This window comes from Tympanuchus pallidicinctus, unplaced genomic scaffold, assembly GCF_026119805.1.
Source record: "Tympanuchus pallidicinctus isolate F22 unplaced genomic scaffold, pur_lepc_1.0 scaffold3, whole genome shotgun sequence".
Classification (NCBI taxonomy): Eukaryota; Metazoa; Chordata; class Aves; order Galliformes; family Phasianidae; genus Tympanuchus; species Tympanuchus pallidicinctus.
The window spans coordinates 96,483,920-96,499,922 of record NW_026294747.1 but is presented as its reverse complement, the minus strand read 5'-3'; the positions used below and the strand labels follow the sequence as shown (position 1 = coordinate 96,499,922).

The following is a 16,003-nucleotide window of genomic DNA, read 5'->3' as shown; positions in this document are numbered from 1 at the left end:
CAGTTTTTTGGAGACTGCAAAATGCCACCTCATTAAGGATTTGTCCAATATTGAAGGATTGTAAATATTAAAAAAAAAAACAGTATGTAAAGACCAACATGTGAGTGATGCTGGGAATCTCATCATGATTTTGTATGCTAACAGAAATTACACTCTTGTGATAACTTTCATTTCTCGGATGATTGTTTCACTCAGTAGCATTTAGAGAAATATAAAAAAGCAGACCATCGTTTCCCACCTGTTGGATTTGTTCAACCAGCCCCACAGCTCCTGCTGGTCACCATTGTGTATGTTGTGAGGAGTCTGAACCTGTGGACTAGCTTTTCCAAACAGCAGCCAAAAAAATGCTTATGAAAAGTATGAGAATGGGAACATCAAGTGATAATTCAGTTCTCCAGAAAACTCTTCTCAAGCTCACAGCTTGTAAAAAAGGAATTTTGGCCCTAGGAGTAATGTTTTTTGTATTTGTTGCTCTTTAACGGATTTTCCACTGGTGGAAATTTTTCATTTGATTTAGAATTCTTCTATATTCTATACTTGTATACTTCTATATTCGATGCTATTCTATACTTCTAATACCTCTTCTGTACTGTGACAAGTTTTACAGCTAATTGTGAGTCACTTTGCGAACGTACGTTTTTATGAAACAGATGCGCCATCTACCGGCAGTTATCACGCCTAACGCCCTGGATCTATGAATTAATTAGTTGATTAATTTGTTTCCTTTCTTGTAGCATATGGAAACAGTAGCAAATGGCTATCTAGATTGTGGAGAAGAGAAACATAATGTAGACAAGTTGGTCAACATGACATGTAAGTGATTTTGCTAACATAAATAGTTAATAAAGCTTTATTAAGATAATAGTTAACAAAAGCATAATAAAGTGCTCTAATGATATTTTTCTATGAGGTGAAAAAATGTTGAAAATACTTGAAATACTTGAAATGCCTGTAATTAATATATTAGTAATATGTTACTAGATTCATCGTAGGCATCATCATGAATGTATGAAGAGAACTGAAATTTTTGTGGAACAGCGTGTTTTGTTTTGATGCATGTGCAGTATGTCTTAAGAAATTAATTGCTGTAAGAAATAAAATAACAGAGTAAAATGAGCTATTCATGGTTCAAATAGCTTACTCTTCTTTTGTTATGAAATTAATAAAATGAAAAATACTAAGTGGTAAAACTCCAGAAGTTGTGACTCCCTTTGTTCCATAGACATTCTTCAAAAGATTGCTGCTGTTAAAAATCAAAGAGAATGGGTTATAGCAAGTGGAGCACATAAAGTAAGTGCTTTATAAAATTATTTATCAAAACCAATTAGCTACTTAACTAAATGACTTATCCACTTCAGACTTAGTTAACACTGAACTCCTAATAATGCTAAGTTGGTAGAGCAAGATAATCTAAATTCTGTTTTCTTGGTATGAGTTAGCATAATATATATATTTTTCTTGTATATGACATAATTAATCTAATGCATGGTTATTAGTTGTTCAAGGTAGTTGAATCCTAAATGTTTCAAATAAACCAATTCCAGTAACTGAGTGTACACTGTCCTGAGCTACATATGTACTATTATGACATAACTTGTTTTTAAATTTCTGCTATGATTATTCACTTAGACAACACTGTGTGTTGGCAAGGTATTGGCCAACCTTGCTAGAGATTACAGCTAACGTAAGGGTCAACACTTAATGTATTTTTTTGCTGATTTCTAGCCAAACTCAGTAATGTTAGGGATAAAAATCAGTGTAACTAGTGATTTGTGATTCTATTATGTTGCAGTTGGAGATTATGAATAGGTAATATTTTTAGAAGATCTAGACAAATATGATTTTTTTTATTTGATATACATAATTAACAAAATGTATATGAGGTCTTAAATTATGTACTGCATAAATTAAACACAGGCTTAAAAATAGCTTTTTACATCGGAAGGTCTTAATCTAGAGTTTTGAAGTGTTTTGCACAGGAACAGTTATTACAAAGTTACATTAAATTGGACAGACACTTGAACAATCATGAGAGATACATCCTTAAATATGAAACATCTTTGTTTGGCCTAAGTCTGTTTGTATTTATATGTACGCGGAGCATATTTTAAAAGTCCCTGAAACTTTCATTGTATTCTTTAAGACACTTGTACCTTAATTTTCAAAATTTATGACTTTTCAATACATCATTATTATTTTGTTTGAGTCATAAAAGAAAAATGTGAAATTTATATTCATTTATCTTGTTCCATATTTCATTTTTTAGACCTTAGTAAATTTGTTATCTGCCAGAGACAGCAATGTGCTTCTGGGTGCTCTCCTTGCCCTGATTAGCTTAGCAGAAAGGTAGGCTCAGCTTCACATGCTGTTCACAATAAGCATTTTATTGTTTTGTCTTGATGTAATATTAAAATTGCTGCTTGTGTGGAAGACTTCTTTAAAAAAAACAAACAAACAAACAAAAAAAGAAATCTTGTTCTGTAGAAGTCTAGGAAGTATGTTTCATATTACGTTAAATTAGTAAGAAAGAGAAATTAAAAAGACTTTACTAGCTTCTAAGTAGAAACCTCAGTCCTTGCATTAATTTATACTTCTTACTTGCGCAGAGAAGTTTGCAAGACTGGAGTCATGGGAATCCCTCTGTTGTCCCTGTGCAAGATTCTGTAATTCTTACTGATTTACACCTGTATAAAAATATTGTATATTAAACTCAGTAGAACAGTACTTCACAATAAACAAAACTAATAGTCTTCAGTGTAGTAAATTATCATATAATTGTTTGAGTTGGATGGGACCCATAAAGTTCACGTAGTCCACTCTCCCTGCAATGAAGAGGGACATCTTCAGCTACATCACAGTGCTCAGAACCTATGCATAAGGAATACATACATCTATGTACATGTATCTTCTCTTTTCTAGTGACCATTTTAAATAAAGATGTGTGTTTTTTCTCTTTTTCTCCTGTTGTGAGCAGGAATAGCAAAAAGAAAAGGGGAAGATACAGCATCTTTCATTCGTAATAACTTAATTCTTAATGTATTCCGGACTTGTATAATAATTTTGTGATCTAAATGAAAAAAAAAAAAAAGAGGAAAATTGTGAAACTGAAAAGAGTAATACAATTCCTTGAGATCAGTAAAAAGTTAATTACAAACTTTTCTGTTCCTTCCCCCCCCCTCCCCTCACCCCAATGTATTTCATGCTATTTCTGTTTCAATGTATGGATTTTTAAAATATATATACATTTTAATAGTTGAAATAATGTTTTAGTCTTGATGTACCCCATTTGCTTGATTTCTAGCATGAAACAAATTAAATACATTTGCACCTTTACTTTTATGCATTCAGATGTTCACTTTTATGGTTTTTTTTTCTAAGAAAGTTGGAAACCATTGCAGTGACAGTCTTGACGTAACATATCTGTGGCTCTAAGTATTTTGATAGTATTAGATAAGATTGGAGGAAGAGATGCTGGTCAAAAAAATGTATAAGGAATGAGAATAAAGAGCAATATGTTTTTGGTACACATTAATTTGATATAAATGCCAGGAATAATCAATTTCCAGTCCAGAATGTAGGGAGAAGATAAGTGAGCTCACTATTGTTGAGAATTTGCTGGTGATATTACGCGAATACGATTTGCTTTCCAAAAGGTGAGAGTTCACTTATGGATTAATCATGTTGAAGTATTTTTGACTTTTTCTCATTTAGAAATATATTTGTTTACAGGAATTAGATAATGTGCCATTTTAATATTCTCAGGGTGAAGTTCTGAAGCCTATGTATTTTCTGTCAGCTACAGTACATGTTAAAATAGTTGATAAAGCGATGTATTTTCTATTAATTCTGTTATAGACTCACTTTCTGATGATGTTCTACAGTGCAAATAAATTGTAATGTTACTATAAGATGATAGAAAAATGTTTTTTTTTTTTTTTATTATTATATCTTCCCTTAACTGCTGAAACCTGAATGGTTAGATGGAAAGTATTGAACTCGTATACATGAACTCTAATACATGTAGCTGCTGTAGTTTATGTCAGAGGCTGTGTGAGAACCCACATCACTCTAATAAAAAAATTGTTATGATCCTTAAACACGCTTTAAGCTCATCTGAGCTTGTTAGCTTAGTGTGACATATCTCTAGTAAGAAATAGAACGACTTTCAAAGCTGACATTTCACATATGTTATCCACATTTAAAATCAGATTTTTTTTAAAAAATTGTATTTAATTACTTCACCTATGTAAATTATTTTGCATATGATTAGATGCCTATGATTAGAAATAATGAAAATGCCAAAATCTTTTTACTTCATTTCTGCATTTGAAATTACATAGATCATATCTAAACCAAAGGGTTTTAAGAAAAATTGGAATTTGAATGTTGGCAGGATATTGATGAATTTCATTGCTCATTACAAATAATTTTAAGTTCAGGTAGGGATTTTCATGTCTCATCAAACATGAATGCAACTTTTTGGTCTCAAGTGGAGATGGAAATCCCTAACCATAGTTGCTCTAGAAAATCCATCTTAATTACACTGAAATGAATGGAAATGCAGTAGGATTTTGTGAACATTTTATTCAAACCATACAGGTGAAGAATCCAGATTCGGGTTATTCAGTTTCCACTGATAAAGTTTACACTTGTACACATAATTTACACATGCAGTACTACTTGTTTTACTTGTAATGCCATTGACAAGAAGTTTTCTTTAAACTCTTCTTCTTCTGTTTTTCAATATGTGGTCTATTTTGGTTTTTAAACATTTGCTGAATTTTGTCCTCTTTGCTGACTATACAAATTAACAATGAATCTCTTACTGAATTTTTTAGGCTTACAGCAGAGTTGTTACGTCTTCTCTGTGCAGAGTCACAAGTCAAAGAACAAGTTAAAATTTATGAAGGAGTTCCAGTTTTGCTCAGTTTACTCCATTCTGATCATATCAAGCTTTTGTGGAGTGTAGTTTGGATTCTTGTGCAGGTTTGTGAAGACCCTGAGACTAGCGTGGAAATCCAGATTTGGGGTGGAATCAAGCAGCTACTTCATGTATTACAGGGGTAGGTTTCCTTTCCTGAGCATTTTGCCAATTACGTGAGAATGTGCCATCTTTTAAGATACATTTGACCACTCTCATTTTATCTGATAGCATTGCATCTAATAGTCTTGCTCAGTTGTGTCTGATGTCTATAGAAATAAAAAAGCAATTTTAAATATAATGAAAAATCTGTTTTTTTTTTTTTTTTAAGCTATGCATATAATTTGGTTTCTTACAGTGTTTTTCATGTTTTTAATTTTATTTTTTTTTTTTAAATTATTTTTTTCAGTGATAGAAATCTCGTTTCTGATCGCTCTTCAGTTGGAAGTTTATCTAGTGCAAATGCAGCAGGGAGAATTCAACATCTTCATTTGTCAGACGATTTGAGTCTTGATGAGATACAAGAAAATACTTTCTCCCTTCAAGCAGGTTGGTTTACAAGGCATAGTTCTCTCTTCTGTGTTCACTTACACCTTGTGCAAAGGGTTTCAAACTGTTTCAAAATCGAAATTATGAACATTTATACCTGCTAGTATTTGTACTCCCACCTGACACAGCAGCACCACATCAGCTCTGTTTTTTTCTAAGTGTGCAATATCAGCACATATTTTTAAACACCACTTGTTTTTTCCTATAAGAAAGGAACAAAGGGTTTAATATCAAGCACACAGAAGTCATATACTCTTATATATATGTTCATAAACACCTCTTATTTCTTAATTTATTTGTTTTAAGCCTGAGATTCATTTTATTTCATCATATTGCTCCCTCTGTTGAAAATTACTGTAGTATGTCGTTAATGAATTGATTATAGCAGAACAATTTCAGAGTGATATTTGAAGAAGTGAGGAACTGTTTACTGACTGAAACCCTCATGTATCATCCACCCTCTGCTTCTTGAGGGATGCAGTGTTAGAAGAGCTGGGCATGAAGATGATTCTGGGAAAAAAAGGAGGCAATAGAGTGAAAGTGTTTTTTTTTTTTTTTTATAATCTCTGTTTCTCCCTATCTAAATCTAACTGGTGAGTCATTAAATTAATTTTCTCCAAAAAATTGATTCTATTTTGCTTGTGATGATGTGATACTAACCGGTAAGCAATTTCCCAGTATCTTCACCCATGAGCTTTTCTGTCTTACTTTCTCTCTCTCTTCTGTTGAGAAGGAGGAGTGAATGAGTGGTAGGATGAGCATTTGGCCCTTACCTGCTATGCCATCTGAGTATCTTAATGAATCTGGCCCTAAATATTACATCTGAATTTTTGTTCTAGCTTGTTGTGCTGCAATTACTGAACTGGTGCTCAATGATACTAACGCTTACCAAGTAGTACAGGTAGGAAGACTTTATTCAGTTAAGTAAGACATTATAGTTTAGGATTTAATTTAATTAACAAGCAGAATATATTTTAATGTAATTGGACAATATTGCTCTATATAACTTTCATATACATTTTTCTATAATAGTATATTTTTTCATACATTTATTAACACACAAATATACACAAAGATATCAACATATGTATCTAGATGTTTAGAATAACAATAGATAACTTATGTTATGGATTATTTTGGTTGACATCTCCTGACATGATTTTGCTGCAATTTTGCTGCAGACCAGTAAGTGTCATCATGGAATTATCTGAGAAATACAAACTCTTAGTTCCCAGCTGTGCAGCTGAGTGTTATGTTCTTTCACAGAAAAATTTCCATTTTCCTCAGAGTCTGGTGTTTCTGAAAACATCAGACTTCCTGGCTCTCCATTCCCAGGGGGGAGTTTCTGAACAGCCTTTTAAAATGTAACATTTTAATCAGTTCAGGCTTCTGAAAATCGTTCTTTAAATCTCTGGTATGTATTGCATGCGTTGCCAAAGACAAAAATATTTAGAACAGTAATTCCAGCTATAATCCATCACCTACATATTAGCTTAAAATCCAGATAGAGATATTCCTAAAGGAAATGAGAGAACAGGGAGTCTTGAATATTTTAGGTATATGTCAAAAATATTGTTCAGGCAGAATGGAATGGAAGTAAGTCTAGAAAAAATTATTTATTTGAAGCATTAAAACTGTTATTAAACCATAAAATTCCATTAACTTTAAAGCTTCATGTGTTTTAGGCTAGTCTGGTTTCATCAAAATAAAAATCTCTCTTATTTAAAGGCGCTACACTTTGAAAACATTGCGACTCTTGTGAATCCTACTGAAGACTCACTCAAGCTATCTTGTCTGGTGTCTCTCCAGCTTATGATACTGCTTCATTGTATGTTTGTAAGCTGTTTTGTAGTGTCTGTTTAAGTGTTAGGGCAGTTTCATTCTTACATAAGTAAGAAATGAAGTAAACTTCATTTAAGTTATTTCAGGTTGTAAATCCAGTATGGACTAGGAGACTGAGATTTTGCAAGTCAGTATTAGGTTCTGATTTATCTGAAGAAACAATGCTTTTTTATTCATGGTCTCTGTGCAAAGGAATGCTATTGATGTTGACCTTTCTCTGTTTCCAGGCAAATGGAGTATATATAATAGCAAAACTGGTTTTACCAGACAAAGAAAAGAATGCTGAAAAAGCTTATTTATTACAGGTAACTTCTTTTAGTATAACTACATGTTGAAATTCCAGAACAGTCCCTGAGATTTTTTTATTATTTTGTTGTTGCTTAAAAGTTTATTCTAGAATGCAGAAGACATCTTGCTTGTAGAGAAAATAGGGCAAAATCAGTAATAACAAGTAGTCCAAGAAGTAAAAACTCAATTGTAATTCAGTTTATGGTACTTTATTCTGATCTACTTTGTTTCTTGCACTTTATATAGTGTGAAGGGAAATGAATATTTTTCCTTTGATAATCTCTCCCCTACTTCTTCATGCTTCTCAGCATTAGATCCTTTTCTTGTGTGCTTTGGTCTTCATTGGTGTTCAGTGAGGTCTTGATGTTGTACTAATGTCTGCTTCTTTCTGGAGCACCCTACTGCAGCTGTTAAATACAGGAAAACTTCACATGAAATAGAGCAAATTTAAGTGTAGAATAAATAAATAGCAACTAAGTGTAGAATAATTCTTGTTTTTGAAAGAGATTAATTCTCAGTTAGAGGGCATTTCCTTACTTCCACTGTTTCAGATGCCAATACCTTATTTCCATTTGATTTACTTCACAGTCATCTTTCTTTAGTGAGCCATATTGTATAGCAAGTAAATTAAATGATTCTTGATGCAGAGAATTCAAGATGCATTATATAAAAGTGTATGTATTAACTACCTGTCAGTGGATGTTTTACAAACAAACTTTCTTCAGTAGAGATAATTTAGAAACTTTTCTCCATTTTTTTTTGTTCCCCCTAAATAATCTTGCCTACTTTTAAAGAATTGAACGTACTTAAGAAACTGTTTTTACTCTTTTCATTATCATGCTAATAATGTGATCTACCTAGAAATTTAAGGAAAGAGGTTATTGAACTGTTGGGAATCTCTGATGTTTATCATTGTCTTTTTTATTTATGTATAGATTTGTCATTAATTTTAGCTTTTTCTACGGTAGTGCTATGCTTTCAGAGCCCTGAGATTTCTCTTCAGTATGGAAAGAAATAGACATATCTTCAGAAGGTAAACTAATAAAATGTTTTGTGAAACTCCTTTACAATAGCTTTCAGAAGGTATCATTGCAATCAGAACGTTTTTAAATGCCAGTTATTTTCAGCAAAAATAATAAGTTGCAGGCAACTTCTGTCCAGTCTGCAGACACAGATAGATTTTGCTGCTTTGTATTAGTGCCAGCCTACGAGATGTACACATTCATTGTGGGGACTTCTATTGCTATGCATGCCAGAGAACCTAGCTCTGTAGGGCCTCTTTCTTCCCCTGTGAAGCAAGGTTTAAAATATGAAGAGGACATTTAAAACTGTTACAGATAAACCATACTTCCATCTGAAGATTATCAGATATAATCAACAGCCCTGGATAGTAACAACTGGCAAAATTATATTTTTTTGCTGCTCAACCCTCCAGTCTTTCACATGGGAAGGATTTTACATCAAGACAGTTTACTTAACAGTGTTAAAAAAAGACTTGGATCAATAAGTGGAAAATAATTTCATCAATTAGCCATTTTTTCAAATTAGCTGACAGTTTCACCAGGTAGATTACAAAGGCTGTGTAAAATCTTTGGGGATTAGGGAAGTACTTATACTATTTATGACAATTACCTGGCAGCAGTGTTTTTGAATGATTTTATTCTATATTATACATTCCTTGAATTCTAAATAAAACATCTCATTTTTACTTTAAAAAAAAATGATTTTGTACTGAAAAAGGACCTTGGTTTGCAATCAGTATTGATAGTTGGTGTCAAGTTTTTTAAGTGCTAAATCAGTCTGCTTGTTTATGGTTGTTCTTTTTTTTTTTTTTTTTTTTCCCCAACCCTAAATGACTTACTTTTCCATATTTTCACTTCTGTCAGAACACTAAAAAGAAACTGATCTCCAGTTAAGCATATCAGTAACCAAAATACTGTGTTGTATCTTCTAGCTTACACACCTTTCTTTTCATATTTTAGACTAGATTTCCTGGGGCAAAAATTCTAAGATGCATGTTGTGATTCTTTAAATGCAGAAAAATTTTAAACCTATCAAAGGTAGAAGAAGCTCAGATAAGTCAACTATGAGCATAGTGTAAAATACTACAAGAAAAAAATACAAAAGCAAATGGAAGTTTGGAATGTTCATTGAGGCTTATAGTGTTCTGAGAACTGGCATTTATAGTAATATCCAATCCATGGAGGCTGAAGTCTAGCTTTTGGAAGATTCTTCAGTTCGTATATATGTGTGTTGTGTTAAAATAGTTAATATCTGAATACATCATTCAGGAATAAGTGTGTTATTTAGAAGATTTCGAAGTAGGAAGTAATAAAAAACACTTGCTGTAGATTAATAGCTATTGTGAACATTTTCTGAGACACATAAAAATGTTAAATTTTGTAGACTTTTTCCTCCTGACTTGTTTGAAATCTTCATTGATATTGGACATTATGTGCGTGATATTAGTGCTTATGAAGAGCTGGTGTCAAAGCTGAATTTATTAAAGGTAAGTAAAGAGCTTTGTAGCTTTAAGAAACTGTATTCTTTGCATATTCTTAGCACAAGAAAGACTTGAAATATTTTATGCTTACGTGTTTGTCATTTAATGTATAATCAGGAAGATGAATTGAAGCAAATTGCTGAAAGTATTGAGAGCGTCAACCAGAATAAAGCACCTGCAAAACATATAGGCAATTATGCAATTTTAGAACACCTTGGCAGTGGAGCTTTTGGAAATGTATATAAGGTAAGCTTCTCTTTTGGTTCTAGTGTAGAGGTTGGAGAGGAGCCTTCATGATGAGGGTCTGATACCTGTTTTAAGCATAAATTTCCTTTGAATTTCAGAAGGAGAGCGTAGTTTCCAGAAGGCTGTTATCCCTCTGAGCTTGTTGTTAACAGATGTCCATTTTCCTTAGTGTTTGCTGTGATCATGTTTGTCCCTCTTGTATTTATAGGATTGATCGGTATATTTCCTAGATTCACTAGTTTTATTTTGTATTGATTTCTCACTACACAGAGTGCGTCTGTCTTCTGCTGTGTCTGAAACTGAGTTCAAGCATGTTTTATTTCAGAAAAAAACATTTGGTACTGGTAGCATTTCTTTAGGCATGATGACAAGTTCACCAGTTTACTCCTAACCTGCATTGTAAAGCTCTTTTGAGTGCTCCAGTTCTTTTGACTAATTGCATTATATACAGAAAAGACTATGATTGCAATATTTGTGAGATGGTTTTGCACTCAGATAACTGATATGATAGCTATAATAATATCCTGTCTGTTCCCATCCTGTATCAACTTTACAAAGGTGTTATCTTTTTTGTAGGTTAGAAAACATAATGGGCAAAATCTTCTGGCAATGAAAGAAGTCAATTTACACAATCCAGCATTAGGAAAGGACAAAAAAGACAGAGATAGCAGAGTACAGAACATTGTATCTGAGTTAACCATCATCAAAGAGCAGGTGGGTTTCATGGACTCTAGATTCATGTACTAGCATTCGGTTAACATTATCCTTCTCTTGCAGAAGGGCCTCCACCTACTGTTACTGTTTTCATCTGTTTAGTACAATGTTGCTACTTTTAACCTAAATGTTGTCAATATTCCAAAAATTCTTTCCACGCTATTAGCAGAAGTGCAAGATGTTTGATACAAATAATTCTTCTGTTGTTGGAAGCGCATGAAATTTTATCAGGAATACTGTAAACAATTTTTTGGATTTAAAAGGTAGCTGTTTTCTGTAATTGTAAATAAATATTAAAAGAAACTCACAACAATATAGACAAATCATTTACGTTTTTTAACTATGAAAGAAAATACTTTGGTGCAGGTGTAATTGCCTTTACACTTCCTTTACTCTGTTCCAGTTGCTAACAAGTTGGTTATTACTCAAGAATTGGTATGACTCTTGAGTAATTATACATACATACATACATATATATATATATATAAACTTTATTATATAGAGAATTATATTTATTATATAAATATATATAATATAGTACATGTATAATATAATATATAAAATTATACATATATAATAAAAGTTATTATTATAATTATTATTTTTTACAAAAACATGTTTGGGGATGGCTGTGAATGTCTACTGCACTGCAGTTCGTAAGCAAGTTTTTGGAATCCTTGTGGGATTCTTTCTTCCATTATGTAGTTAAGCATTATAAATGCCATTCCATCAGTCTAACTATTCTAAACAACTGAATTTCTTTCCTCATTATAGCTTTATCATCCAAATGTTGTACGTTATTACAGAACCTTCTTGGAAAGTAAGTATAAATGTACATAATTACTATATTGTACATGATGAAGAAGTAGAAATATACAATAGGAGTACTTACCTTTTGGAAGGAGTGTATCAAATTTGAGCAGTAAGGTCCCTTCCAGTCCCTACAGCTCTGTGATTCTGTGATTCTACACTTTGGACAGGCTTATAGTTCTTTAAAATTGAAAAAGAATGAGACATAATAATTATGTTTATCTATTAGTCAAACGAAAGAGTGAACATGTAGAAAGCATCTATCCTAGAGCTAAAGATCCCAAATTTACAGTTGGAATATTAAGTAGGGTGAAAAGGTTTGGTGACTAGTAGAATGAATAGTAGCATGGCTTAGCCATATTGTCTCCTTTTTCTTTCTAAGGAGTTGTCTACCTACACCTGCCCACTGAGTGATTATTACTGAGTGATTAACAAGCATGAAGTTCCTTATATTTACTGTGATATAAATGCTTCAGTTCTTGCAGTGCAGTGCAGGAGAGAGGGACTGCACTCAGAGCTCTACTAGTGCTGGAGCTAGAAAAATGACTTCTCTGAAGGGATGGTGAGGCATTGGAACAGGCTGCCAGGGAGGTGACAGAGCTACCATCCCTGAAGGTTTTTGAGAAATGTGTAGATGTTGCACATGGTTGGTGGGGATGGGCTGATGGTCACATTATGATTTCAGAGGCATTTTCCAACCTTAATCATTCTGTGATTTTATGAAAAATTGGAAAAACATGGAATAGAACTATAATGTACAAAAAACTTAAAAATCAAAAAAGACAGCTTTAAAAATATGTTTTAGCCTCAAATACTCCATTATCAAATGCCTTCTGTATAAATGTATTTTTTAATTGAAGTTTCTTTTGTGTAGATGACAGACTGTACATAGTCATGGAACTCATAGATGGGGTGCCATTGGGAGAGCACTTTCACTCTTTGAAGGAAAAGCAACAAAAATTTACAGAAGAAAGAATATGGAATATATTTATCCAAGTAAGTAAGAGGCACACATTTTTTTTTTCACCAGGACATGTCTACCTGTGGTTACTAATTCCATTTATGTTTGTTAGGCTAATAATAATAATAAAAAAAACCACTTATATCAAACTCTAATACCTGATATTAATGCAATTTGATGTGATTTCACTTAGATTGTCATTACGAATCTTTGTAAGGCTCTTTCTGTTTCTTTGTAAGCTTTGCCTAGCTCTTCGTTATTTACATAAAGAGAAGAGGATTGTTCATCGAGATCTCACTCCAAACAACATCATGCTGGGGGATAAAGACAAAGTTAAAATTAGTAAGTAGAACTCCTCTACTTTAAGAGAATTTCCCTTGATGAAAGTGAGTAGAATTTCTTTACTGAAACTCACAGAAGGTTTCAGATTCTGAGGCACTGGCAACCATTGTTGGAAGCTAGTAAATTATAGTGTTATAATACTGTTTTGTGAAATATTTTCTATTATTTCTATTTCTATTATTTCTATTATTATACACAGCTTTTGTGATCATGTGATCATTGCCTCTAGATGTTATCAGCCATGTTTTTTTGCAGCTGTGATATCAAATATGACCAAGGAGATGATTTAGTCCTAAAAAAAACCCCAACCTAATAGTTACATATGTCAAGATAACTAGATTATATAGCCAGTGCTAATGAGCATGCAAAGTAAAATGACCATCTGTTCTATTTCACTCTCACCATACGACTGTTAGTATCCATCAATTGTTGTGTGATCAGCTGCAGTGAGATTCTATTTCTGAAGCTATAGTAATGAATATTCTTGTGTATTTCTATAATCTCTCTGCTGTGCAGAAAGTGACTCAGAGATGTGTAGGATTTGAAAGCTGTAGGTGTGTGAGCAGTGCTCTGCTGTATGTCAAAATTTTACTCTTTGAATGAATTAATACAACTAGGAATTTACATCCAGAATGACAGATGATTGAGATACTGTAGATTTTAATGTTCTCAAAGAATTCCTGCATGATTTTTTAATGCTTATGACACAGAACCAAGTAAACAATTTGAATTTTGCAGAGTTGCTATGAGAATTCTTGATGAAAAAATTAATTTATCTCCTTTAAAATAATGGAGAACAGTAGATCTATGCATGCACAACCACAAAACTATGATTAATGATCTATAATAAGCAAATCTATTTAGCAGCTGTTATTTTGTAGTATTTATACCTGATGAGTTACATATTTAAATTCATTCGTGATTAATTTGTATTGCTTCAAAGCTCTGAATCTTATAGCTTTGAAATAAGGTAATTTAATGCCACATTTCTCCCTAATGATAAATATAAATAATCAAAATATTATATTAAAGTAAAATACTATGTCGTTGTATCTTATACCAAGACACTGCCACTGAGGGGCACTCTTGTATTAGTTTAACACCTTTGCCATGGTCTAGCCTGAACAAAATATATAAAAGCATAAATATATTTTTAAATTTAAGCCCAAAATTAACTTTGAAAAACTATACAGCTAGAAAAGATTTACAGATATTGTAAAAAGGGGAAACACTGAAACTTACTTTCTACAGTGATTGGTTCAAAACTATTATGCAATATTTAAATAACCATTTTATTCATACTTTAATTAGTAACAGTTTTTATTGAATTTTCAGTGGGAGCTGAAATCCTTTTATCTGTTTCTTCTGGTACTTTCTGTTACTTACTGGTACTTCTTGCTTTACTGCCATAATGAAAATAAGAAATTTCCTTTCCACTAATAGCAAATATATACAATATGTTGCTGTATTACATGTAACACATAAAGTCCAAAGACTGGGGCATTTATGTATTGTGTTTGTGTACATTATCTGTGATTACTGATGATTTCAAGTGCCTCCAGATGAAAGTGATACAATTGTCAAACAAAGCTGGAAGCATGTGCTCAAATATTGCAAAATGTTAAGTTGGCCTCTGCAGTGAATTCAACCTATCAGTTTTTATAAAATAAGAGGATTTTCTCCACAGATCTGCTCAGAACTGTAATAGCTGCACAGTCATCCTAAAAAATGAGTTTGTTTTTCTGGAGTATTTCAGATCCTAAATCTGTCCCAAATTTGCATTGATCTTTCTAGAGTAATACCTGACTTTGTAATTACGATACAGTTCATGGCGGTCCAAATTATTTTGCTTCATAAAATAAGCTTGTGTATCTCACAATGCTGCTGTTTTTTCATCCTCCTCAGTAAGTCTTTCTGGAAGTAACATCACTTATTAATCTTTTGCTTTGAGTATCATAAGGCTGACAAAGGCCTTATTCCTTTCTAACTAAAATTCTTCAGATACGTTGTTTTGTTTTTAACAGTATGGTAGTTTAGCCTTAGCTTTGGATACCCATGCTAGACTTTGATTAAAGACATTGAAAGTATAAGAAAAAATAAAGTATTAAACTAAAGCAAAGTGCTTCTATCCACAGAGATTTTCATTCCATACTGTGCATGGCTATGCAACAACCCCAACACAAAAGGTTTTAAAAAAGTAGTGGGACACACAGATATGTGTTTTTTTTAACATATGTGGGATCTGAGACACTCATGTTCCAAATTCTATGAAGGTGTCTTATACGGATTCTGAGTTTATTTTGGTTGCAAAGAAAAGGAGTGCATAGTGTTGGAGATGTTTCTACCTTGCTATTAGCACATACAAAGAAAAAAACTGCTGAAGATTTAAGCTTGTGTATCTTAAAAATCACAGAGAAACTGTTGCATAGGGGAGGTTCTTGTGCAAAATTCCAGAAATACTTGGTAGGCAGGGATCTACAGTGAGAGGAATCTGAATGCTAGATCTTACACAGAGAGCACAATGGCTGCTGTTGCACTATGTAAGATTAAGCTCTGAGGAGACTTTTCTAGAGATAGTCTTTGAGTGTCACTGCAACAGGTTTCTCACCAAGAAAAGACAGGTTTTCTTCTATATGTTGGTGCAGCATTTGAATATAATTAACTGACCTGCAAATACCACAAAAATATAAATGTTAACATATAGATATGTCACTCTGAAAGTAGTGCCTCCTATTTATTACCACAGAAACTACAACAGATATGAAGAGCACAATAACACTATTTGATAGAGAAAATTCTCAGCCACAGAATACTGTTTTTCAACAGT

The 16,003-nt window shown here is 32.6% G+C and overlaps 1 protein-coding gene across 1 annotated transcript in view; it reads left to right on the top strand.

Moving 5' to 3' along the window:
- Positions 1-16,003, top strand: part of NEK10 (NIMA related kinase 10) — an 83,237-nt gene that overhangs the window by 6,239 nt on the left and 60,995 nt on the right. Inside the window, exons 7-21 of the mRNA XM_052692286.1 lie at positions 735-813; positions 1,223-1,290; positions 2,267-2,346; positions 3,567-3,653; positions 4,839-5,063; positions 5,331-5,470; positions 6,310-6,371; positions 7,540-7,617; positions 8,569-8,633; positions 10,007-10,109; positions 10,221-10,349; positions 10,926-11,063; positions 11,838-11,883; positions 12,748-12,869; positions 13,074-13,176. Of these exons, the coding sequence (XP_052548246.1) occupies positions 735-813; positions 1,223-1,290; positions 2,267-2,346; positions 3,567-3,653; positions 4,839-5,063; positions 5,331-5,470; positions 6,310-6,371; positions 7,540-7,617; positions 8,569-8,633; positions 10,007-10,109; positions 10,221-10,349; positions 10,926-11,063; positions 11,838-11,883; positions 12,748-12,869; positions 13,074-13,176 (1,525 nt within the window). The remainder of the gene's footprint in view (positions 1-734; positions 814-1,222; positions 1,291-2,266; positions 2,347-3,566; positions 3,654-4,838; positions 5,064-5,330; positions 5,471-6,309; positions 6,372-7,539; positions 7,618-8,568; positions 8,634-10,006; positions 10,110-10,220; positions 10,350-10,925; positions 11,064-11,837; positions 11,884-12,747; positions 12,870-13,073; positions 13,177-16,003) is intronic.